This window comes from Tachysurus fulvidraco, chromosome 4, assembly GCF_022655615.1.
Source record: "Tachysurus fulvidraco isolate hzauxx_2018 chromosome 4, HZAU_PFXX_2.0, whole genome shotgun sequence".
Taxonomy (NCBI): Eukaryota; Metazoa; Chordata; class Actinopteri; order Siluriformes; family Bagridae; genus Tachysurus; species Tachysurus fulvidraco.
In genome coordinates this window covers 30,372,609-30,394,860 of record NC_062521.1, presented here as the reverse complement: position 1 = coordinate 30,394,860, position 22,252 = coordinate 30,372,609, and the positions used below count along the sequence as shown (strand labels likewise).

Sequence of the window (22,252 nt, the reverse complement as noted above, 5' to 3'; positions counted from 1 at the left end):
AGCATGCCACAATGTTTGTGAGGGTCATGTTGGAGTCGCATATGATTTGCACATTAATAGAATGCACATGCTTTCTATTAACATAAGAAAATTCATTTTCAGATGGTGCCCTTATAGCAACATGAGTGCAGTCAATTGAGCCGATTACATTCGGAAAACCAGACATTGCTGCAAATTGCATTTTAATTTCGGCCTGTTCTCGCACAGTGTAGGGGAACCTGATGTATCGACTACCCATATTAAGTATACCGTACAAAACGACAGATATTATGGCACTCAGGGATGGCTGTGATATACCAGACCTATAGGGTGAGATGATAGATTCCAATAGAATTATTTCATATACAAAAAAGTCTTAGAGACAAAGTTTTTTAGAGGATTACTTATAGTTTTTTATATATAATAATTTACCTGTCTGCCAATTCCCGCTGGAAACAGCCGGTTGCCAAGAACCCCAGAGTGGTGAGGACTTGTATTTGTACTGGGATGGCATGGTTCCGGCGTGTTGCCCTCTCTAATACTAGATGCAATTCAGCACATTGATCCAAGAGCACAGCTCTAGGGAATCTAAAACGGCTTATTAGCCAGTCATCATCATGGGCCAGGAAATCATCATGGTCCCTGAAAAGTCGTTCTCTTCTTATCCTGCCATTGGCGTAATCCTCCAACAGTGCCAGCAGTGCCATCATGAAGCATTACATACCCGGGTCACCGGAGGATTTATATGTTTCTAGCAAATAGACTGATCGTTAACACCTTGACAAAATCACAGAATTAATTTGTGGGCAAAAATGTAAGACGAAAATGTTATAGGGAGCACATGCTTCTTCATGACGGTTTTGTAATGAACACTGTAATAGTTAAGACAGATGATTAGTAGCGACTGTGCTCCATGACTGTATTTGCAGTCTTTGACATTTTATGATATATGGACCTTAAGGAAAATATTTATTTTTACACTGTGTTCTGCAATTCTCTAATATGTGGGTATTTCATGCTATTCTGTATCACATGTAGTCGCGCCATCTCCTCCTGCGCTCCCGTTGTGGACAATGTGACTGTAAGGCAGCGCTGATTATTCATTCATTCATTCATCTTCTACCGCTTATCCGAACTACTCGAGTCACTGGGAGCCTGTGCCTATCCTCAGGCGTAATTGGGCATCAAGGCAGGATACACCCTGGACGTAGTAGCGCTGATTATTATTATTAGTAGTATTTTTATTTTATTTTTAATACATTTTGAATTACGTTTGGATTTTACTAGATATATATAGCCGTATGAACGTGTGAAATGGAGTGAAAATTAAATGTCAGTAATTCTTATAATCGTTCTTCTCACATTTTCTACAATCTAAGTTCAGTTCACGACCTCACCATCTGTGTCGCCAATTCCCTTTGTCTCCAGAATGTGCGTACGCATTTCTCAAAGTTTGCTTATAGGTGCTCACATTTTCCCGTCAAGTTTGTTTTTTATAGATCACAACCTTTGAGCGAAAACTGCCGTACGCACATTTTCAGCCCCGTTTTGTGCGTACGCAAGCTTTATAAATGAGACCCCTGATCATTCCTAGACACTGACGATATTAACTAGACTAACAGCCATTACTTGAGTAAATAATGGTTCACCAATAACCAAGCACTCACAATGATTCAGTAAAACCTGTTTGTTTGTTTCTTTCTTTGTTTTTATTTTTGGGTGTATGTGCTAAATTGTTCCCTAAAGCTGACTTCTAAACTTATAATGCCAATTTTTTTGTGAAACCTGAGGCATTATTCATTAAAAAAACCCAGAATAAATAAAGAGCCAATTAGTGATTTCATTTAATGAAATTTATTATAAATATCCTTAATAAATATTTAAAATATTAGTGTACATGTGGGTTTGGAAAAATATCTACATCTACTTTAATAAGTAGTAAATATTGTAGTTGAATTTTAATAATTAGAAAGAGAAAGACTTAATATAAGATCAAATTAAGTGTAATTTAAAAAGTGTAATAATTGAAAAATAAAAACATAAAATGTATACCAAAATATGTGTGGTTACAAATCATATATTAATAAGCTTAAATTACAATCAAACTGTTCTTAATAAAGTGTGTTGTGTGTTGTGTATTCATTGTGTATTGTGTTGTGTATATTGTAGGACCGTCTTCTGTTGTAGCGCCTCCTTAAACCAGCACAGCAGCCACACAGCAGACACTGAGATACAGGGATAAGGGGGTAAATGAAAAAGGGGAATACAGGAGAGATTTTGATTCATTCTTGGTACAGTTAAATGAAAATGTTTTAAATTTTAGAAATGACTATATTAGTCAGTGTATGCACCTATAATTAAATTACATATAACTACATATTAGAAGTGTGTGTGTATATATATATATATATATATATACACACACACACACACTAAATTTTGTGTTTATAAGAGATCTTGGTACACTCACACAGAGTAGAATCCAGCAGGGTATGAGAATAATGACTATACTGCAGGGGATAATGATGCCCAGGATCCATGCAGAATTTCCACCAGTGGTGGTGTTCTGTGCTTGGACTGTGGGCCTCAGGACTACATGGACAGGGGGGTCTGTTTGGGCAGCAGCAGTAGTGAGGGTCGACAGACCGCTAATGTTGAGTACTGCATATAGAAATCCACTTGGTGTCCACTTGGTGTCACCTTCCACAAAGATGTATTCTGATTTTGCCTCAATTTCTGTACCATTATACCTGAAGAAAAAGAAAACCATTCTGAGTGTACCATTCTGATTTGTGTCTACAATCATTTCTAAGTAAATTAACTCTGGTGTCCTGGGCAATGTGGCTTTAGCAGTCAAAACTTTAAAAAGAAACATTAAAATGTACACCTCTACACTGACTTCCACTGATAAAGCACCTCTGATGTACCTTTTGATGATCTTCCAGAAAAACCTTAACATGTGCTTTCTCACAGTGCCTAGAGGGCACTGTGACTCATGCATCTGTTACATATTGGGGCTTGACTTGACTCATCTATGATTCTACAAACCAGTTTACAATTACTAGGATGACCCAAATATCTACATACGAGTGTATTCCAGGTGTCATGGTGAAAAAGCAAAAATAAAATTGAAAATATTGTAACTCAAACAATACAGTTTTAACCTCACACAGTTTTAACACAGTTCCATGTAATGGGTCCAGCACATAATGATTTCCTAAATCAGTATTATAGAGGTATCTTAAAGTCAATGTTCACAATTAATAATGCTGGTTCAAAAATAAGGTAGTTGTAAAAAAAAAAAAAAGTTACTTACGTGTAGTTTGCTCGTGGGAAGACAAAAGGAGTAGCATTTTTATCACTCAATATAGTGTTCAGCTAAAAAAAGTAAAATGGGGGTGGTCATAAAATGAACATGGTCAAATCAATTTTATTTTACTGTACAACGTAATTTTGGGACAAAGAAAAAGTGCCTACACATACCAAGCTGTTGATGGTGTTTTGGATTAAATCATTTGTGTCATTTCTCAGCTGAATATCCTTGTAGATGGTTACATTGGTAATTTCAAATGCAAAGCTAATGATGTAGGAGTTGTTGGCAATTTCTGAAAGAAAAAAAAATAATCCATGATAAAAATCCATGACTTCTGATTTTGTATAAAATATTTTAGAAATATTATGTTTGGGAAGATTACCCAATGGGCTTTCATAAAAATAACTAATTACAGAAATAGAATACAGTACATTTATTTCAATTTAAGTACAAATTAATTAAAAGGAGACTCACTCTGATAGGTTATATTCTGAATGCTCACTGGATCATTCAGTTTCGGTTCCAAGATGTCTCGCACTGTTCTGACATTTGAGGCCAAAAAAGCATTAGCAGCACTGAGAACATCAGCCTCACTGGGCACTCTGGTCAAGTTCTTAAACACCAGACGAATGAATATCAGGACATTCCCCAACCTGATGAAACATAAAAAATATAATAATACACGAAGTTTGGAAAGAACATAAAAATAGTTAAAACACACAATAAAATAATCATCACTTATTAGAACATAAGCAGGGAGCTAGCATGAATTGTGAAAGGACACTGATTAAAATTAATATCAAGACACTTACATAGGTGTGCTTTGTGCTTTAAGCTCATTCAGGAAAGATGCTGGTGTTATAGTGTCTCCATCTTGGAAGTGGTATGTCATGTCACCATTAACCTGGTTTCCTGAACTCCTGTTAGCAGTGGAAGACAAAAGACAGAATAAAAATGACTGTACAATAAGAAGTAAAACACAGTCATTTAGGAATGGAAAGAACATTGCGAAGATCTTACATGAAGAAAGAGCTCTGGTGTACAAATGGTTGTGCTCCAGCTTCATTTAGAAGTGTGTTTGACTGGAGAAGGAAAGATAATTGTTCAGTGTGATAAAATAAACTTTCCTTTGTACTTTTTCTGTAACCACGTACTGTTTTAGATAAAATTTGTTACATATGTTTTCAAATGAAGAATATATACACTATTTTATTTTGAATTAGATATTAAATAAATAATCTAGTTCAAAATGTTGCATTTACATACTTTGTACACTTAAGAACACACCTTCATTTTTGTCCCTACTTATAGAGCATACTTAATGTTTGCCATTGTAAGGTCTTGCTAATATTTCAATTTTACAAATCTACATCTATTTAAACTCGGCAACTGGATCGAACATTATTCCTGGATATGTCAGAATATCATTAAGCACATTTTGATGTACACTTACAGCATTGTTGATGATGCTTATCACTGTGTTGTAGGTTTCATTCCTGATATCAGGGTTCTGTGACATGCTGATGTTACTGACATTGAATCTGAATTTTACCGCATAGCAGGTATCTGAAATTTCTGTGGAACAAATCAGATAACTTTGAAATGCTGATAAAGAAGTCATAGAGAGATGTGATCATGATTTCTGTAGTACATATTTGTGTTATTACTAAAACAAACATACTCTCATAGCTGAAGTTCAGCACTTTTACAGAGTCAGTGAGGTTTGTGAGTCGAGCACTCAGAAGAGTCTGGATTACACCGAGGACCAAACTCTCACTGGGAACAGGAGAGGAGGAATTGAAGACCATCTTGGTCTGAACCAGAACTGAACCAGATCTGATGAAATAAAACATTATGGTGAATATTTTTTTACAGTCAGACTGCTGATTTAATTCTCTGTTAAAGTCAAATGTTTGAAAGAATATCATTAATTATATATAAATGAACAGACTTTACAAACAGAGGGTAAGAACACACTGACTGAATGTAAACGTCTGAAATTAACATCAGGACACTTACATAGGTGTGCTTTGTGCTTTAAGCTCATTCAGGAAAGATGTTGGTGTTATAGTGTCTCCATCTTGGAAGTGGTATGTCATGTCACCATTAACCTGGTTTCCTGAACTCCTGTTAGCAGTGGAAGACAAAAGACAGAATGCAATTGACTGTACAATAAGAATTAACACACTGTTAATTGAGAGTGGAAAGAACACTGCTGTGATCTTACGTGAAGAGAGAGCTCTGGGGTTTGAACGGTTTGGCAGCAGGTTCATTTAGAAGTGTGTTTGACTGGAGAAGGAAAGACAATTTATCAGTTTGTATGTGTCATCAGAGAAGATACCTTTGTACTGTTTCTGTAACTATGTATTGTTTTAGATGAAATTTTTTTCCTGTTTGTTTTCAACAGAATATACAGACATGATCTATCCATCCCTTCATTCCCTAAACTGGTTGATCCAGCACCAGAGTGAGCAGAGAGACCAACACCTCCCTGTCTCTTTCATACATCATACATTTTAAACACAGAAAGGTTAGAGTCACTACCTGCACTTCTCCCACTGACCACAGGTGTCACTGTTACCTGAGTTCTGAACTGCTTTGCATCCCTGAGGGAATTCACTTCATTTATGTCCCTACATATGGAATATGTTTGATGTCTGCAATTGCAAAGTCTTTCTACTATTTCTGTGAGACATCTCTGACCCTTTTAAATTTCCCCATTGCAGTCCTCTATTCGATTATCGTTTATGATCCTGTTGCAGATTTCTGCACAGTTTTAACTATTGTATCTACATTTTGCTGTATTTTGACCTTTCCCTGATTTACCCCACTGTGAGTCTGTACTTCCTCAGATAACCCTGGGTTGATCTGTTGACTTTTAGACTAACTTCTAAACTGTTGTTATTCATCTGTGCAACTGGATCGAACATTATTCCTGGACATGTCAGAATATCATTAAGCACATGGTGATGTACACTTACAGCATTGTTGATGATGCTTATCACTGTGTTGTAGGTATCATTCCTGATATCAGGGTTCTGTGACATGCTGATGTTACTGACATTGAATCTGAATTTTACCGCATAGCAGGTATCTGAAATTTCTGTGGAACAAATCAGATGACTTTGAAATACAGATAAAGACATCATAGAGATGTGATCATGATTTCTGTAGTACATATTTGTGTTATTACTAAAACAAACATACTCTCATAGCTGAAGTTCAGCACTTTTACGGAGTCAGTGAGGTTTGTGAGTCGAGCACTCAGAAGAGTCTGGATTACACCGAGGACCAAACTCTCACTGGGAACAGGAGAGGAGGAATTGAAGACCATCTTGGTCTGAACCAGAACTGAACCAGATCTGATGAAATAAAACATTATGCTGATTATTTTTTACAGTCAGACTGCTGATTTAATTCTCTGTTAAAGTCAAATGTTTGAAAGAATATCATTAATTATATATAAATGAACAGACTTTACAAACAGAGGGTAAGAACACACTGACTGAATGTAAACGTCTGAAATTAATATCAGGACACTTACATAGGTGTGCTTTGTGCTTTAAGCTCATTCAGGAAAGATGTTGGTGTTATAGTGTCTCCATCTTGGAAGTGGTATGTCATGTCACCATTAACCTGGTTTCCTGAACTCCTGTTAGCAGTGGAAGACAAAAGACAGAATAAAAATGACTGTACAATAAGAAGTAAAACACAGTCATTTAGGAATGGAAAGAACATTGCGATGATCTTACGTGAAGAAAGAGCTCTGGTGTACAAATGGTTGTGCTCCAGCTTCATTTAGAAGTGTGTTTGACTGGAGAAGGAAAGATAATTGTTCAGTGTGATAAAATAAACTTTCCTTTGTACTTTTTCTGTAACCACGTACTGTTTTAGATAAAATTTGTTACATATGTTTTCAAATGAAGAATATATACACTATTTTATTTTGAATTAGATATTAAATAAATAATCTAGTTCAAAATGTTGCATTTAAATACTTTGTACACTTAAGAACACACCTTCATTTTTGTCCCTACTTATAGAGCATACTTAATGTTTGCCATTGTAAGGTCTTGCTAATATTTCAATTTTACAAATCTACATCTATTTAAACTCGGCAACTGGATCGAACATTATTCCTGGATATGTCAGAATATCATTAAGCACATTTTGATGTACACTTACAGCATTGTTGATGATGCTTATCACTGTGTTGTAGGTTTCATTCCTGATATCAGGGTTCTGTGACATGCTGATGTTACTGACATTGAATCTGAATTTTACCGCATAGCAGGTATCTGAAATTTCTGTGGAACAAATCAGATAACTTTGAAATGCTGATAAAGAAGTCATAGAGAGATGTGATCATGATTTCTGTAGTACATATTTGTGTTATTACTAAAACAAACATACTCTCATAGCTGAAGTTCAGCACTTTTACAGAGTCAGTGAGGTTTGTGAGTCGAGCACTCAGAAGAGTCTGGATTACACCGAGGACCAAACTCTCACTGGGAACAGGAGAGGAGGAATTGAAGACCATCTTGGTCTGAACCAGAACTGAACCAGATCTGATGAAATAAAACATTATGGTGAATATTTTTTTACAGTCAGACTGCTGATTTAATTCTCTGTTAAAGTCAAATGTTTGAAAGAATATCATTAATTATATATAAATGAACAGACTTTACAAACAGAGGGTAAGAACACACTGACTGAATGTAAACGTCTGAAATTAACATCAGGACACTTACATAGGTGTGCTTTGTGCTTTAAGCTCATTCAGGAAAGATGTTGGTGTTATAGTGTCTCCATCTTGGAAGTGGTATGTCATGTCACCATTAACCTGGTTTCCTGAACTCCTGTTAGCAGTGGAAGACAAAAGACAGAATGCAATTGACTGTACAATAAGAATTAACACACTGTTAATTGAGAGTGGAAAGAACACTGCTGTGATCTTACGTGAAGAGAGAGCTCTGGGGTTTGAACGGTTTGGCAGCAGGTTCATTTAGAAGTGTGTTTGACTGGAGAAGGAAAGACAATTTATCAGTTTGTATGTGTCATCAGAGAAGATACCTTTGTACTGTTTCTGTAACTATGTATTGTTTTAGATGAAAATTTTTTCCTGTTTGTTTTCAACAGAATATACAGACATGATCTATCCATCCCTTCATTCCCTAAACTGGTTGATCCAGCACCAGAGTGAGCAGAGAGACCAACACCTCCCTGTCTCTTTCATACATCATACATTTTAAACACAGAAAGGTTAGAGTCACTACCTGCACTTCTCCCACTGACCACAGGTGTCACTGTTACCTGAGTTCTGAACTGCTTTGCATCCCTGAGGGAATTCACTTCATTTATGTCCCTACATATGGAATATGTTTGATGTCTGCAATTGCAATGTCTTTCTACTATTTCTGTGAGACATCTCTGACCCTTTTAAATTTCCCCATTGCAGTCCTCTACTCGATTATCGTTTATGATCCTGTTGCAGATTTCCGCACAGTTTTAACTATTGTATCCAGATTTTGCTGTATTTTGACCTTTCCCTGATTTACCCCACTGTGAGTCTGTACTTCCTCAGATAACCCTGGGTTGATCTGTTGACTTTTAGACTAACTTCTAAACTGTTGTTATTCATCTGTGCAACTGGATCGAACATTATTCCTGGCCATGTCAGAATATCATTAAGCACATGGTGATGTACACTTACAGCATTGTTGATGATGCTTATCACTGTGTTGTAGGTATCATTCCTGATATCAGGGTTCTGTGACATACTGATGTTACTGACATTGAATCTGAATTTTACCGCATAGCAGGTATCTGAAATTTCTGTGGAACAAATCAGATGACTTTGAAATACAGATAAAGACATCATAGAGATGTGATCATGATTTCTGTAGTACATATTTGTGTTATTACTAAAACAAACATACTCTCATAGCTGAAGTTCAGCACTTTTACAGAGTCAGTGAGGTTTGTGAGTCGAGCACTCAGAAGAGTCTGGATTACACCGAGGACCAAACTCTCACTGGGAACAGGAGAGGAGGAATTGAAGACCATCTTGGTCTGAACCAGAACTGAACCAGATCTGATGAAATAAAACATTATGGTGATTATTTTTTTACAGTCAGACTGCTGATTTAATTCTCTGTTAAAGTCAAATGTTTGAAAGAATATCATTAATTATATATAAATGAACAGACTTTACAAACAGAGGGTAAGAACACACTGACTGAATGTAAACGTCTGAAATTAACATCAGGACACTTACATAGGTGTGCTTTGTGCTTTAAGCTCATTCAGGAAAGATGTTGGTGTTATAGTGTCTCCATCTTGGAAGTGGTATGTCATGTCACCATTAACCTGGTTTCCTGAACTCCTGTTAGCAGTGGAAGACAAAAGACAGAATACAATTGACTGTACAATAAGAATTAACACACTGTTAATTGAGAGTGGAAAGAACACTGCTGTGATCTTACGTGAAGAGTGAGCTCTGGGGTTTGAACGGTTTGGCAGCAGGTTCATTTAGAAGTGTGTTTGACTGGAGAAGGAAAGACAATTTATCAGTTTGTATGTGTCATCAGAGAAGATACCTTTGTACTGTTTCTGTAACTATGTATTGTTTTAGATGAAAATTTTTTCCTGTTTGTTTTCAACAGAATATACAGACATGATCTATCCATCCCTTCATTCCCTAAACTGGTTGATCCAGCACCAGAGTGAGCAGAGAGACCAACACCTCCCTGTCTCTTTCATACATCATACATTTTAAACACAGAAAGGTTAGAGTCACTACCTGCACTTCTCCCACTGACCACAGGTGTCACTGTTACCTGAGTTCTGAACTGCTTTGCATCCCTGAGGGAATTCACTTCATTTATGTCCCTACATATGGAATATGTTTGATGTCTGCAATTGCAAAGTCTTTCTACTATTTCTGTGAGACATCTCTGACCCTTTTAAATTTCCCCATTGCAGTCCTCTATTCGATTATCGTTTATGATCCTGTTGCAGATTTCTGCACAGTTTTAACTATTGTATCTACATTTTGCTGTATTTTGACCTTTCCCTGATTTACCCCACTGTGAGTCTGTACTTCCTCAGATAACCCTGGGTTGATCTGTTGACTTTTAGACTAACTTCTAAACTGTTGTTATTCATCTGTGCAACTGGATCGAACATTATTCCTGGACATGTCAGAATATCATTAAGCACATGGTGATGTACACTTACAGCATTGTTGATGATGCTTATCACTGTGTTGTAGGTATCATTCCTGATATCAGGGTTCTGTGACATGCTGATGTTACTGACATTGAATCTGAATTTTACCGCATAGCAGGTATCTGAAATTTCTGTGGAACAAATCAGATGACTTTGAAATACAGATAAAGACATCATAGAGATGTGATCATGATTTCTGTAGTACATATTTGTGTTATTACTAAAACAAACATACTCTCATAGCTGAAGTTCAGCACTTTTACGGAGTCAGTGAGGTTTGTGAGTCGAGCACTCAGAAGAGTCTGGATTACACCGAGGACCAAACTCTCACTGGGAACAGGAGAGGAGGAATTGAAGACCATCTTGGTCTGAACCAGAACTGAACCAGATCTGATGAAATAAAACATTATGCTGATTATTTTTTACAGTCAGACTGCTGATTTAATTCTCTGTTAAAGTCAAATGTTTGAAAGAATATCATTAATTATATATAAATGAACAGACTTTACAAACAGAGGGTAAGAACACACTGACTGAATGTAAACGTCTGAAATTAATATCAGGACACTTACATAGGTGTGCTTTGTGCTTTAAGCTCATTCAGGAAAGATGTTGGTGTTATAGTGTCTCCATCTTGGAAGTGGTATGTCATGTCACCATTAACCTGGTTTCCTGAACTCCTGTTAGCAGTGGAAGACAAAAGACAGAATAAAAATGACTGTACAATAAGAAGTAAAACACAGTCATTTAGGAATGGAAAGAACATTGCGATGATCTTACGTGAAGAAAGAGCTCTGGTGTACAAATGGTTGTGCTCCAGCTTCATTTAGAAGTGTGTTTGACTGGAGAAGGAAAGATAATTGTTCAGTGTGATAAAATAAACTTTCCTTTGTACTTTTTCTGTAACCACGTACTGTTTTAGATAAAATTTGTTACATATGTTTTCAAATGAAGAATATATACACTATTTTATTTTGAATTAGATATTAAATAAATAATCTAGTTCAAAATGTTGCATTTAAATACTTTGTACACTTAAGAACACACCTTCATTTTTGTCCCTACTTATAGAGCATACTTAATGTTTGCCATTGTAAGGTCTTGCTAATATTTCAATTTTACAAATCTACATCTATTTAAACTCGGCAACTGGATCGAACATTATTCCTGGACATGTCAGAATATCATTAAGCACATTTTGATGTACACTTACAGCATTGTTGATGATGCTTATCACTGTGTTGTAGGTTTCATTCCTGATATCAGGGTTCTGTGACATGCTGATGTTACTGACATTGAATCTGAATTTTACCGCATAGCAGGTATCTGAAATTTCTGTGGAACAAATCAGATAACTTTGAAATGCTGATAAAGAAGTCATAGAGAGATGTGATCATGATTTCTGTAGTACATATTTGTGTTATTACTAAAACAAACATACTCTCATAGCTGAAGTTCAGCACTTTTACAGAGTCAGTGAGGTTTGTGAGTCGAGCACTCAGAAGAGTCTGGATTACACCGAGGACCAAACTCTCACTGGGAACAGGAGAGGAGGAATTGAAGACCATCTTGGTCTGGACCAGAACTGAACCAGATCTGATGAAATAAAACATTATGGTGATTATTTTTTTACAGTCAGACTGCTGATTTAATTCTCTGTTAAAGTCAAATGTTTGAAAGAATATCATTAATTATATATAAATGAACAGACTTTACAAACAGAGGGTAAGAACACACTGACTGAATGTAAACGTCTGAAATTAACATCAGGACACTTACATAGGTGTGCTTTGTGCTTTAAGCTCATTCAGGAAAGATGTTGGTGTTATAGTGTCTCCATCTTGGAAGTGGTATGTCATGTCACCATTAACCTGGTTTCCTGAACTCCTGTTAGCAGTGGAAGACAAAAGACAGAATGCAATTGACTGTACAATAAGAATTAACACACTGTTAATTGAGAGTGGAAAGAACACTGCTGTGATCTTACGTGAAGAGAGAGCTCTGGGGTTTGAACGGTTTGGCAGCAGGTTCATTTAGAAGTGTGTTTGACTGGAGAAGGAAAGACAATTTATCAGTTTGTATGTGTCATCAGAGAAGATACCTTTGTACTGTTTCTGTAACTATGTATTGTTTTAGATGAAAATTTTTTCCTGTTTGTTTTCAACAGAATATACAGACATGATCTATCCATCCCTTCATTCCCTAAACTGGTTGATCCAGCACCAGAGTGAGCAGAGAGACCAACACCTCCCTGTCTCTTTCATACATCATACATTTTAAACACAGAAAGGTTAGAGTCACTACCTGCACTTCTCCCACTGACCACAGGTGTCACTGTTACCTGAGTTCTGAACTGCTTTGCATCCCTGAGGGAATTCACTTCATTTATGTCCCTACATATGGAATATGTTTGATGTCTGCAATTGCAAAGTCTTTCTACTATTTCTGTGAGACATCTCTGACCCTTTTAAATTTCCCCATTGCAGTCCTCTATTCGATTATCGTTTATGATCCTGTTGCAGATTTCTGCACAGTTTTAACTATTGTATCTACATTTTGCTGTATTTTGACCTTTCCCTGATTTACCCCACTGTGAGTCTGTACTTCCTCAGATAACCCTGGGTTGATCTGTTGACTTTTAGACTAACTTCTAAACTGTTGTTATTCATCTGTGCAACTGGATCGAACATTATTCCTGGACATGTCAGAATATCATTAAGCACATGGTGATGTACACTTACAGCATTGTTGATGATGCTTATCACTGTGTTGTAGGTATCATTCCTGATATCAGGGTTCTGTGACATGCTGATGTTACTGACATTGAATCTGAATTTTACCGCATAGCAGGTATCTGAAATTTCTGTGGAACAAATCAGATGACTTTGAAATACAGATAAAGACATCATAGAGATGTGATCATGATTTCTGTAGTACATATTTGTGTTATTACTAAAACAAACATACTCTCATAGCTGAAGTTCAGCACTTTTACGGAGTCAGTGAGGTTTGTGAGTCGAGCACTCAGAAGAGTCTGGATTACACCGAGGACCAAACTCTCACTGGGAACAGGAGAGGAGGAATTGAAGACCATCTTGGTCTGAACCAGAACTGAACCAGATCTGATGAAATAAAACATTATGCTGATTATTTTTTACAGTCAGACTGCTGATTTAATTCTCTGTTAAAGTCAAATGTTTGAAAGAATATCATTAATTATATATAAATGAACAGACTTTACAAACAGAGGGTAAGAACACACTGACTGAATGTAAACGTCTGAAATTAATATCAGGACACTTACATAGGTGTGCTTTGTGCTTTAAGCTCATTCAGGAAAGATGTTGGTGTTATAGTGTCTCCATCTTGGAAGTGGTATGTCATGTCACCATTAACCTGGTTTCCTGAACTCCTGTTAGCAGTGGAAGACAAAAGACAGAATAAAAATGACTGTACAATAAGAAGTAAAACACAGTCATTTAGGAATGGAAAGAACATTGCGATGATCTTACGTGAAGAAAGAGCTCTGGTGTACAAATGGTTGTGCTCCAGCTTCATTTAGAAGTGTGTTTGACTGGAGAAGGAAAGATAATTGTTCAGTGTGATAAAATAAACTTTCCTTTGTACTTTTTCTGTAACCACGTACTGTTTTAGATAAAATTTGTTACATATGTTTTCAAATGAAGAATATATACACTATTTTATTTTGAATTAGATATTAAATAAATAATCTAGTTCAAAATGTTGCATTTAAATACTTTGTACACTTAAGAACACACCTTCATTTTTGTCCCTACTTATAGAGCATACTTAATGTTTGCCATTGTAAGGTCTTGCTAATATTTCAATTTTACAAATCTACATCTATTTAAACTCGGCAACTGGATCGAACATTATTCCTGGACATGTCAGAATATCATTAAGCACATTTTGATGTACACTTACAGCATTGTTGATGATGCTTATCACTGTGTTGTAGGTTTCATTCCTGATATCAGGGTTCTGTGACATGCTGATGTTACTGACATTGAATCTGAATTTTACCGCATAGCAGGTATCTGAAATTTCTGTGGAACAAATCAGATGACTTTGAAATGCTGATAAAGAAGTCATAGAGAGATGTGATCATGATTTCTGTAGTACATATTTGTGTTATTACTAAAACAAACATACTCTCATAGCTGAAGTTCAGCACTTTTACAGAGTCAGTGAGGTTTGTGAGTCGAGCACTCAGAAGAGTCTGGATTACACTGAGGACCAAACTCTCACTGGGAACAGGAGAGGAGGAATTGAAGACCATCGTGGTCTGAACCACAGCTGAACCAGATCTGATGAAATAAAGCATTATGGTGATTATTTTTACAATAGAAATGAAAATTGAATTCTCCTTTAAATGTAACTGTTTGGAACTATATAATAGATTTTACATAAATGTTCAGATATCAATACAGAACCATAAATAAACTGATCTGGAGAAATAAAGCATTCTATATTTTTTGCCTATTAGAATTCCTTACTAAATATAGCTTTTTTATATGTCAGATAACATACATTGTTGATGGTAGAGCAGCCATAGGTACAGTTTGTTTGTAGTTTTCTGTTGTTATATCTGTGGTTGTTAAACCCTGTGATTTTGATACAGTTGATGCTACAATTGTGCTTGCTGTTTCTTTAGTTGTAGTACTTGGACCTGAAGTAGAGATAGATTCAGATGTTCCACCTGTTGTTGGTTCTGTGGTATTTGTAGCCTGTGTTGTGTATACAGTGGTACTGGTTGGGCCCATTGTTGGAGTTGAAGTTGATGGTACAGTTGAAGTTTTTGTTGTGCCCACTGTTGTTATTGCCCCATTTGTAGTCGTTTGGGCTGTAGTAGCTGACAAAGCAACTGTTGGTGGTGCTGTGGCTGTTGAAGCTTGTGATGTTGATACACTGTTAATAGTAAGTTCTGTTGTTGTAGTTGATGGCACAGTTGTGTATACAGTGGTACTGGTTGGGCGCAATGTTGGAGTTGAAGTTGATGGTACAGTTGAAGTTTTTGTTGTGACCTCTGTTGTTATTGCCCCATTTGTAGTCGTTAGAACTGTAGTAGCTACCAAAGCAACTGTTAGTGTAGCTGTGGTTGTTGAAGCTTGTGATGTTGATACACTGTTTATAGTAACATCTGTTGTTGCAGTTGATGGCACAGTTGTGTATACAGTGGTACTGGTTGGGCCCATTCTTGGAGTTGAAGTTGATGATACAGTTGAAGTTTTTGTTGTGCCCTCTGTTGTTATTGCCGTTGGAGCTGTAGTAGCTGACAAAGCAACTGTTGGTGGTGCTGTGGTTGTTGAAGTTTGTGATGTTGATACACTGTTAATAGTATGTTCTGTTGTTGTAGTTGATGGCACAGTTGTGTGTACAGTGGTACTGGTTGGGCCCATTGTTGGAGTTGAAGTTGATGGTACAGTTGAAGTTTTTGTTGTGCCCACTGTTGTTATTGCCCCATTTGTAGTCGTTTGGGCTGTAGTAGCTGACAAAGCAACTGTTGGTGGTGCTGTGGTTGTTGAAGTTTGTGATGTTGATACACTGTTAATAGTAAGTTCTGTTGTTGTAGTTGATGGCACAGTTGTGTGTACAGTGGTACTGGTTGGGCCCATTGTTGGAGTTGAAGTTGATGGTACAGTTGAAGTTTTTGTTGTGCCCACTGTTGTTATTGCCCCATTTGTAGTCGTTTGGGCTGTAGTAGCTGACAAAGCAACTGTTGGTGGTGCTGTGGCTGTTGAAGCTTGTGATGTTGATACACTGTTAATAGTAAGTTCTGTTGTTGTAGTTGATGGCACAGTTGTGTATACAGTGGTACTGGTTGGGCGCAATGTTGGAGTTGAAGTTGATGGTACAGTTGAAGTTTTTGTTGTGACCTCTGTTGTTATTGCCCCATTTGTAGTCGTTAGAACTGTAGTAGCTACCAAAGCAACTGTTAGTGTAGCTGTGGTTGTTGAAGCTTGTGATGTTGATACACTGTTTATAGTAACATCTGTTGTTGCAGTTGATGGCACAGTTGTGTATACAGTGGTACTGGTTGGGCCCATTCTTGGAGTTGAAGTTGATGATACAGTTGAAGTTTTTGTTGTGCCCTCTGTTGTTATTGCCGTTGGAGCTGTAGTAGCTGACAAAGCAACTGTTGGTGGTGCTGTGGTTGTTGAAGTTTGTGATGTTGATACACTGTTAATAGTATGTTCTGTTGTTGTAGTTGATGGCACAGATGTGTGTACAGTGGTACTAGTTGGGCCCAATGTTGGAGTTGAAGTTGATGGTACAGTTGAAGTTTTTGTTGTGTCCTCTGTTGTTATTGCCCCATTTGTAGTCGTTAGGGCTGTAGTAGCTGACGAAGCAACTGTTGGTGGTGCTGTGGTTGTTGAAGCTTGTGATGCTGATACACTGTTTATAGTAACATCTGTTGTTGTAGTTGATGGCACATTTGTGTATTCAGTGGTACTGGTTGGGCCCATTGTTGGAGTTGAAGTTGATTGTACAGTTGAAGTTTTTGTTGTGACCTCTGTTGTTATTGCCCCATTTGTAGTTGTTAGGGCTGTAGTAGCTGACGAAGCAACTGTTGGTGGTGCTGTGGTTGTTGAAGATTGTGATGTTGATACACTGTTAATAGTAAGTTCTGTTGTTGTAGTTGATGGCACAGTTGTGTATACAGTGGTACTGGTTGGGCCCATTGTTGGAGTTGAAGTTGATGGTACAGTTGAAGTTTTTGTTGTGCCTTCTGTTGTTATTGCCCCATTTGTAGTTGTTAGGGCTGTAGTAGCTGACGAAGCAACTGTTGGTGGTGCTGTGGTTGTTGAAGCTTGTGATGTTGATACACTGTTAATAGTAAGTTCTGTTGTTGTAGTTGATGGCACAGTTGTGTGTACAGTGGTACTGGTTGGGCCCAATGTTGGAGTCGAGGTTGATTGTACAGTTGAAATTTTTGTTGTGATCTCTGTTGTTATTGCCCCAATTGTAGTCGTTGGAGCTGTAGTAACTGACAAAGCAACTGTTGGTGGTGCTGTGGTTGTTGAAGCTTGTGATGTTGATACACTGTTAATATTAAGTTCTGTTGTTGTAGTTGATGGCACAGTTGTGTATACAGTGGTACTGGTTGGGCCCAATGTTGGAGATGAAGTTGGTGGTACAGTTAAAGATTTTGTTGTGACCTCTGTTGTTATTTCCCCATTTGTTGTCGTTGGAACTGTAGTAGCTGACAAAGCAACTGTTGGTGGTGCTGTGGTTGTTGAAGCTTGTGATGTTGATACACTGTTAATAGTAAGTTCTGTTGTTGTAGTTGATGGCACAGTTGTGTGTACAGTGGTACTGGTTGGGCCCAATGTTTGAGTTGAAGTTGATGGTACAGTTGAAGTTTTTGTTGTGCCCTCTGTTGTTATTTCCCCATTTGTAGTCGTTAGGGCTGTAGTAGCTGACGAAGCAACTGTTGGTGGTGCTGTGGTTGTTGAAGCTTGTGATGTTGATACACTGTTTATAGTAACATCTGTTGTTGTAGTTGATGGCACAGTTGTGTATACAGTGGTACTGGTTGGGCCCAATGTTGGAGATGAAGTTGGTGGTACAGTTAAAGATTTTGTTGTGACCTCTGTTGTTATTTCCCCATTTGTTGTCGTTGGAACTGTAGTAGCTGACAAAGCAACTGTTGGTGGTGCTGTGGTTGTTGAAGCTTGTGATGTTGATACACTGTTAATAGTAAGTTCTGTTGTTGTAGTTGATGGCACAGTTGTGTGTACAGTGGTACTGGTTGGGCCCAATGTTTGAGTTGAAGTTGATGGTACAGTTGAAGTTTTTGTTGTGCCCTCTGTTGTTATTTCCCCATTTGTAGTCGTTAGGGCTGTAGTAGCTGACGAAGCAACTGTTGGTGGTGCTGTGGTTGTTGAAGCTTGTGATGTTGATACACTGTTTATAGTAACATCTGTTGTTGTAGTTGATGGCACAGTTGTGTATACAGTGGTACTGGTTGGGCCCATTGTTGGAGTTGAAGTTGGTGGTACAGTTAAAGATTTTGTTGTGACCTCTGTTGTTATTTCCCCATTTGTTGTCGTTGGAACTGTAGTAGCTGACAAAGCAACTGTTGGTGGTGCTGTGGTTGTTGAAGCTTGTGATGTTGATACACTGTTTATAGTAACAACTGTTGTTGTAGTTGATGGCACAGTTGTGTATACAGTGGTACTGGTTGGGCCCATTGTTGGAGTTGAAGTTGATGGTACAGTTGAAGATTTTGTTGTGCCCTCTGTTGTTATTTCCCCATTTGTAGTCATTGGAACTGTAGTAGCTGACAAAGCAATTGTTGGTGGTGCTGTGGTTGTTGAAGCTTGTGATGTTGATAAACTGTTAATAGTAAGTTCTGTTGTTGTAGTTGATGGCACAGTTGTGTATACAGTGGTACTGGTTGGGCCCAATGATGGAGTTGAAGTTGATGGTACAGTTGAAGATTTTGTTGTGACCTCTGTTGTTATTTCCCCATTTGTAGTCATTGGAATTGTAGTAGCTGACAAAGCAATTGTTGGTGGTGCTGTGGTTGTTGAAGCTTGTGATGTTGATACACTGTTAATAGTAAGTTCTGTTGTTGTAGTTGATGGCACAGTTGTGTGTACAGTGGTACTGGTTGGGCCCAATGTTGGAGTTGAAGTTGATGGTACAGTTGAAGATTTTGTTGTGACCTCTGTTGTTATTTCCCCATTTGTAGTTGTTAGGGCTGTAGTAGCTGACGAAGCAACTGTTGGTGGTGCTGTGGTTGTTGAAGCTTGTGATGTTGATACACTGTTAATAGTAAGTTCTGTTGTTGTAGTTGATGGCACAGTTGTGTGTACAGTGGTACTGGTTGGGCCCAATGTTGGAGTTGAAGTTGATGGTACAGTTGAAGATTTTGTTGTGCCCTCTGTTGTTATTTCCCCATTTGTAGTCGTTGGAACTGTAGTAGCTGACAAAGCAATTGTTGGTCGTGCTGTGGTTGTTGAAGCTTGTGATGTTGATAAACTGTTAATAGTAAGTTCTGTTGTTGTAGTTGATGGCACAGTTGTGTATACAGTGGTACTGGTTGGGCCCAGTGGTGGAGTTGAAGTTGATGGTACAGTTGAAGATTTTGTTGTGACCTCTGTTGTTATTTCCCCAATTGTAGTCGTTGGAACTGTAGTAGCTGACAAAGCAATTGTTGGTGGTGCTGTGGTTGTTGAAGCTTGTGATGTTGATACACTGTTAATAGTAAGTTCTGTTGTTGTAGTTGATGGCACAGTTGTGTGTACAGTGTTACTGGTTGGGTCCATTGTTGGAGTTGAAGTTGATGGTACAGTTGAAGATTTTGTTGTGACCTCTGTTGTTATTGCCCCATTTGTAGTCGTTGGAGCTGTAGTAGCTGACAAAGCAACTGTTGGTGGTGCTGTGGTTGTTGAAGCTTGTGATGTTGATACACTGTTAATAGTAAGTTCTGTTGTTGTAGTTGATGGCACAGTTGTGTGTACAGTGGTACTGGTTGGGCCCAATGTTGGAGTTGAAGTTGATGGTACAGTTGAAATTTTTGTTGTGACCTCTGTTGTTATTGCCCCATTTGTAGTTGTTAGGGCTGTAGTAGCTGACGAAGCAACTGTTGGTGGTGCTGTGGTTGTTGAAGCTTGTGATGTTGATACACTGTTAATAGTAAGTTCTGTTGTTGTAGTTGATGGCACAGTTGTGTGTACAGTGTTACTGGTTGGGTCCATTGTTGGAGTTGAAGTTGATGGTACAGTTGAAGATTTTGTTGTGACCTCGGTTGTTATTGCCCCATTTGTAGTCGTTGGAGCTGTAGTAGCTGACAAAGCAACAGTTGGTGGTGCTGTGGTTGTTGAAGCTTGTGATGTTGATACACTGTTCATAGTAAGTTCTGTTGTTGTAGTTGATGGCACAGTTGTGTGTACAGTGTTACTGGTTGGGCCCAATGTTGGAGATGAAGTTGGTGGTACAGTTGAAGTTTTTGTTGTGACCTCTGTTGTTATTTCCCCAATTGTAGTCGTTGGAACTGTAGTAGCTGACAAAGCAATTGTTGGTGGTGCTGTGGTTGTTGAAGCTTGTGATGTTGATACACTGTTAATAGTAAGTTCTGTTGTTGTAGTTGATGGCACAGTTGTGTGTACAGTGGTACTGGTTGGGTCCATTGTTGGAGTTGAAGTTGATGGTACAGTTGAAGATTTTGTTGTGACCTCTGTTGTTATTGTCCCATTTGTAGTTGTTAGGGCTGTAGTAGCTGACAAAGCAACTGTTGGTGGTGCTGTGGTTGTTGAAGCTTGTGATGTTGATACACTGTTAATAGTAAGTTCTGTTGTTGTAGTTGATGGCACAGTTGTGTGTACAGTGGTACTGGTTGGGCCCAATGTTGGAGTTGAAGTTGATGGTACAGTTGAAATTTTTGTTGTGACCTCTGTTGTTATTGCCCCATTTGTAGTTGTTAGGGCTGTAGTAGCTGATGAAGCAACTGTTGGTGGTGCTGTGGTTGTTGAAGCTTGTGATGTTGATACACTGTTCATAGTAAGTTCTGTTGTTGTAGTTGATGGCACAGTTGTGTGTACAGTGGTACTGGTTGGGCCCAATGTTGGAGTTGAAGTTGATGGTACAGTTGAAGATTTTGTTGTGACCTCGGTTGTTATTGCCCCATTTGTAGTCGTTGGAGCTGTAGTAGCTGACAAAGCAACTGTTGGTGGTGCTGTGGTTGTTGAAGCTTGTGATGTTGATACACTGTTCATAGTAAGTTCTGTTGTTGTAGTTGATGGCACAGTTGTGTGTACAGTGGTACTGGTTGGGCCCAATGTTGGAGTTGAAGTTGATGGTACAGTTGAAGATTTTGTTGTGACCTCTGTTGTTATTTCCCCATTTGTAGTCGGAGCTGTAGTATCTGCAGTAGTATCTGTTTCTGCTGTTTGTGGTGCTGTGGTTGTTGTTACAGTTGCACCTGTGGTTGCTACTTTCTCAGTTGTAATGGCTGAAGCTGAAGTAGAAGAAGATGTGGTTGATTCTGCTGTTATTTGCTGTGTAGTTGCTGTTGCAAATGTTGGTGTAATATTGGCTCCAGTTCCACTGAGCACCAGCCACAGACACACTGTTATAAACACAGACTATTATTTACATACAATTTTTGATCATTCTCTTGGGTCTCTCTGGAAGTCATTAAATCATATGTAAAAGTTTGAAAGAAGATTCCCTTCTAATACATTCAGATCAAAATTTATGTACACTAAAATTCAAAAAGGAATCCATTCATATATTATTTTACTGTGTGTGGTTAAATACACATTCATATACTAAAGTCATTTATTGATCATTATAGCATAAAAGCCAGATAGATTTTTTTGTGCAGACAATAATACATGTAATACGTATAATAATAGCACCGTAATGCAAACTGTTACTTACATATTGTGAAGCGAGTAGTGCTCCTGGTGCCATCATTTTTAAAAAAAGCAAACCTGTTGATAGTCAGTGATACTGAGTTTATTAAATGGGCTTAACCTTTTTTCATCTGTTGCTATTATTGCTATTGTTCAGTCTATGAAAACAAACAACAAGAACATAATAATAATAATAATAATAATAATAATAATAATACATGCATTCAAATGCTACTGATACATTAATGTATTTCTTTCAAAAGAACTTAAAATTGTCTCATTTTTTTATGTCACTACTTTTTTAATGCACTGCATGTGCTCAAATAAAGAACAAATTAACACT

At 37.7% G+C, this 22,252-nt stretch overlaps 2 protein-coding genes across 2 annotated transcripts; both read right to left on the bottom strand.

Moving 5' to 3' along the window:
- Positions 1 to 1,659: 1,659 nt before the first annotated feature.
- LOC113652939 lies at positions 1,660 to 14,844 on the bottom strand. The gene is made up of 37 exons (XM_047812369.1): positions 14,696 to 14,844; positions 14,468 to 14,589; positions 14,035 to 14,096; positions 13,827 to 13,934; positions 13,490 to 13,644; positions 13,264 to 13,385; positions 12,510 to 12,571; positions 12,302 to 12,409; positions 11,964 to 12,118; positions 11,736 to 11,857; positions 11,303 to 11,364; positions 11,095 to 11,202; positions 10,758 to 10,912; positions 10,532 to 10,653; positions 9,778 to 9,839; positions 9,570 to 9,677; positions 9,232 to 9,386; positions 9,006 to 9,127; positions 8,252 to 8,313; positions 8,044 to 8,151; positions 7,706 to 7,860; positions 7,478 to 7,599; positions 7,045 to 7,106; positions 6,837 to 6,944; positions 6,500 to 6,654; positions 6,274 to 6,395; positions 5,520 to 5,581; positions 5,312 to 5,419; positions 4,974 to 5,128; positions 4,746 to 4,867; positions 4,313 to 4,374; positions 4,105 to 4,212; positions 3,767 to 3,945; positions 3,463 to 3,584; positions 3,296 to 3,357; positions 2,450 to 2,729; positions 1,660 to 2,204 (listed from the first exon to the last, which is right to left on the bottom strand). The coding sequence occupies exons 1-37, from the start codon at positions 14,820 to 14,822 to the stop codon at positions 2,091 to 2,093; spliced, it is 4,305 nt and encodes a 1,434-aa protein (XP_047668325.1). The 5' UTR covers positions 14,823 to 14,844; the 3' UTR covers positions 1,660 to 2,090.
- Positions 14,845 to 15,060: 216 nt separating this feature from the next.
- LOC125141054 (mucin-2-like) lies at positions 15,061 to 21,983 on the bottom strand. The gene is made up of 2 exons (XM_047812597.1): positions 21,935 to 21,983; positions 15,061 to 21,620 (listed from the first exon to the last, which is right to left on the bottom strand). Exon 2 carries the CDS (start codon positions 21,265 to 21,267, stop codon positions 15,061 to 15,063), a length of 6,207 nt encoding a protein of 2,068 aa, XP_047668553.1. The 5' UTR covers positions 21,268 to 21,620; positions 21,935 to 21,983.
- Positions 21,984 to 22,252: the final 269 nt, after the last annotated feature.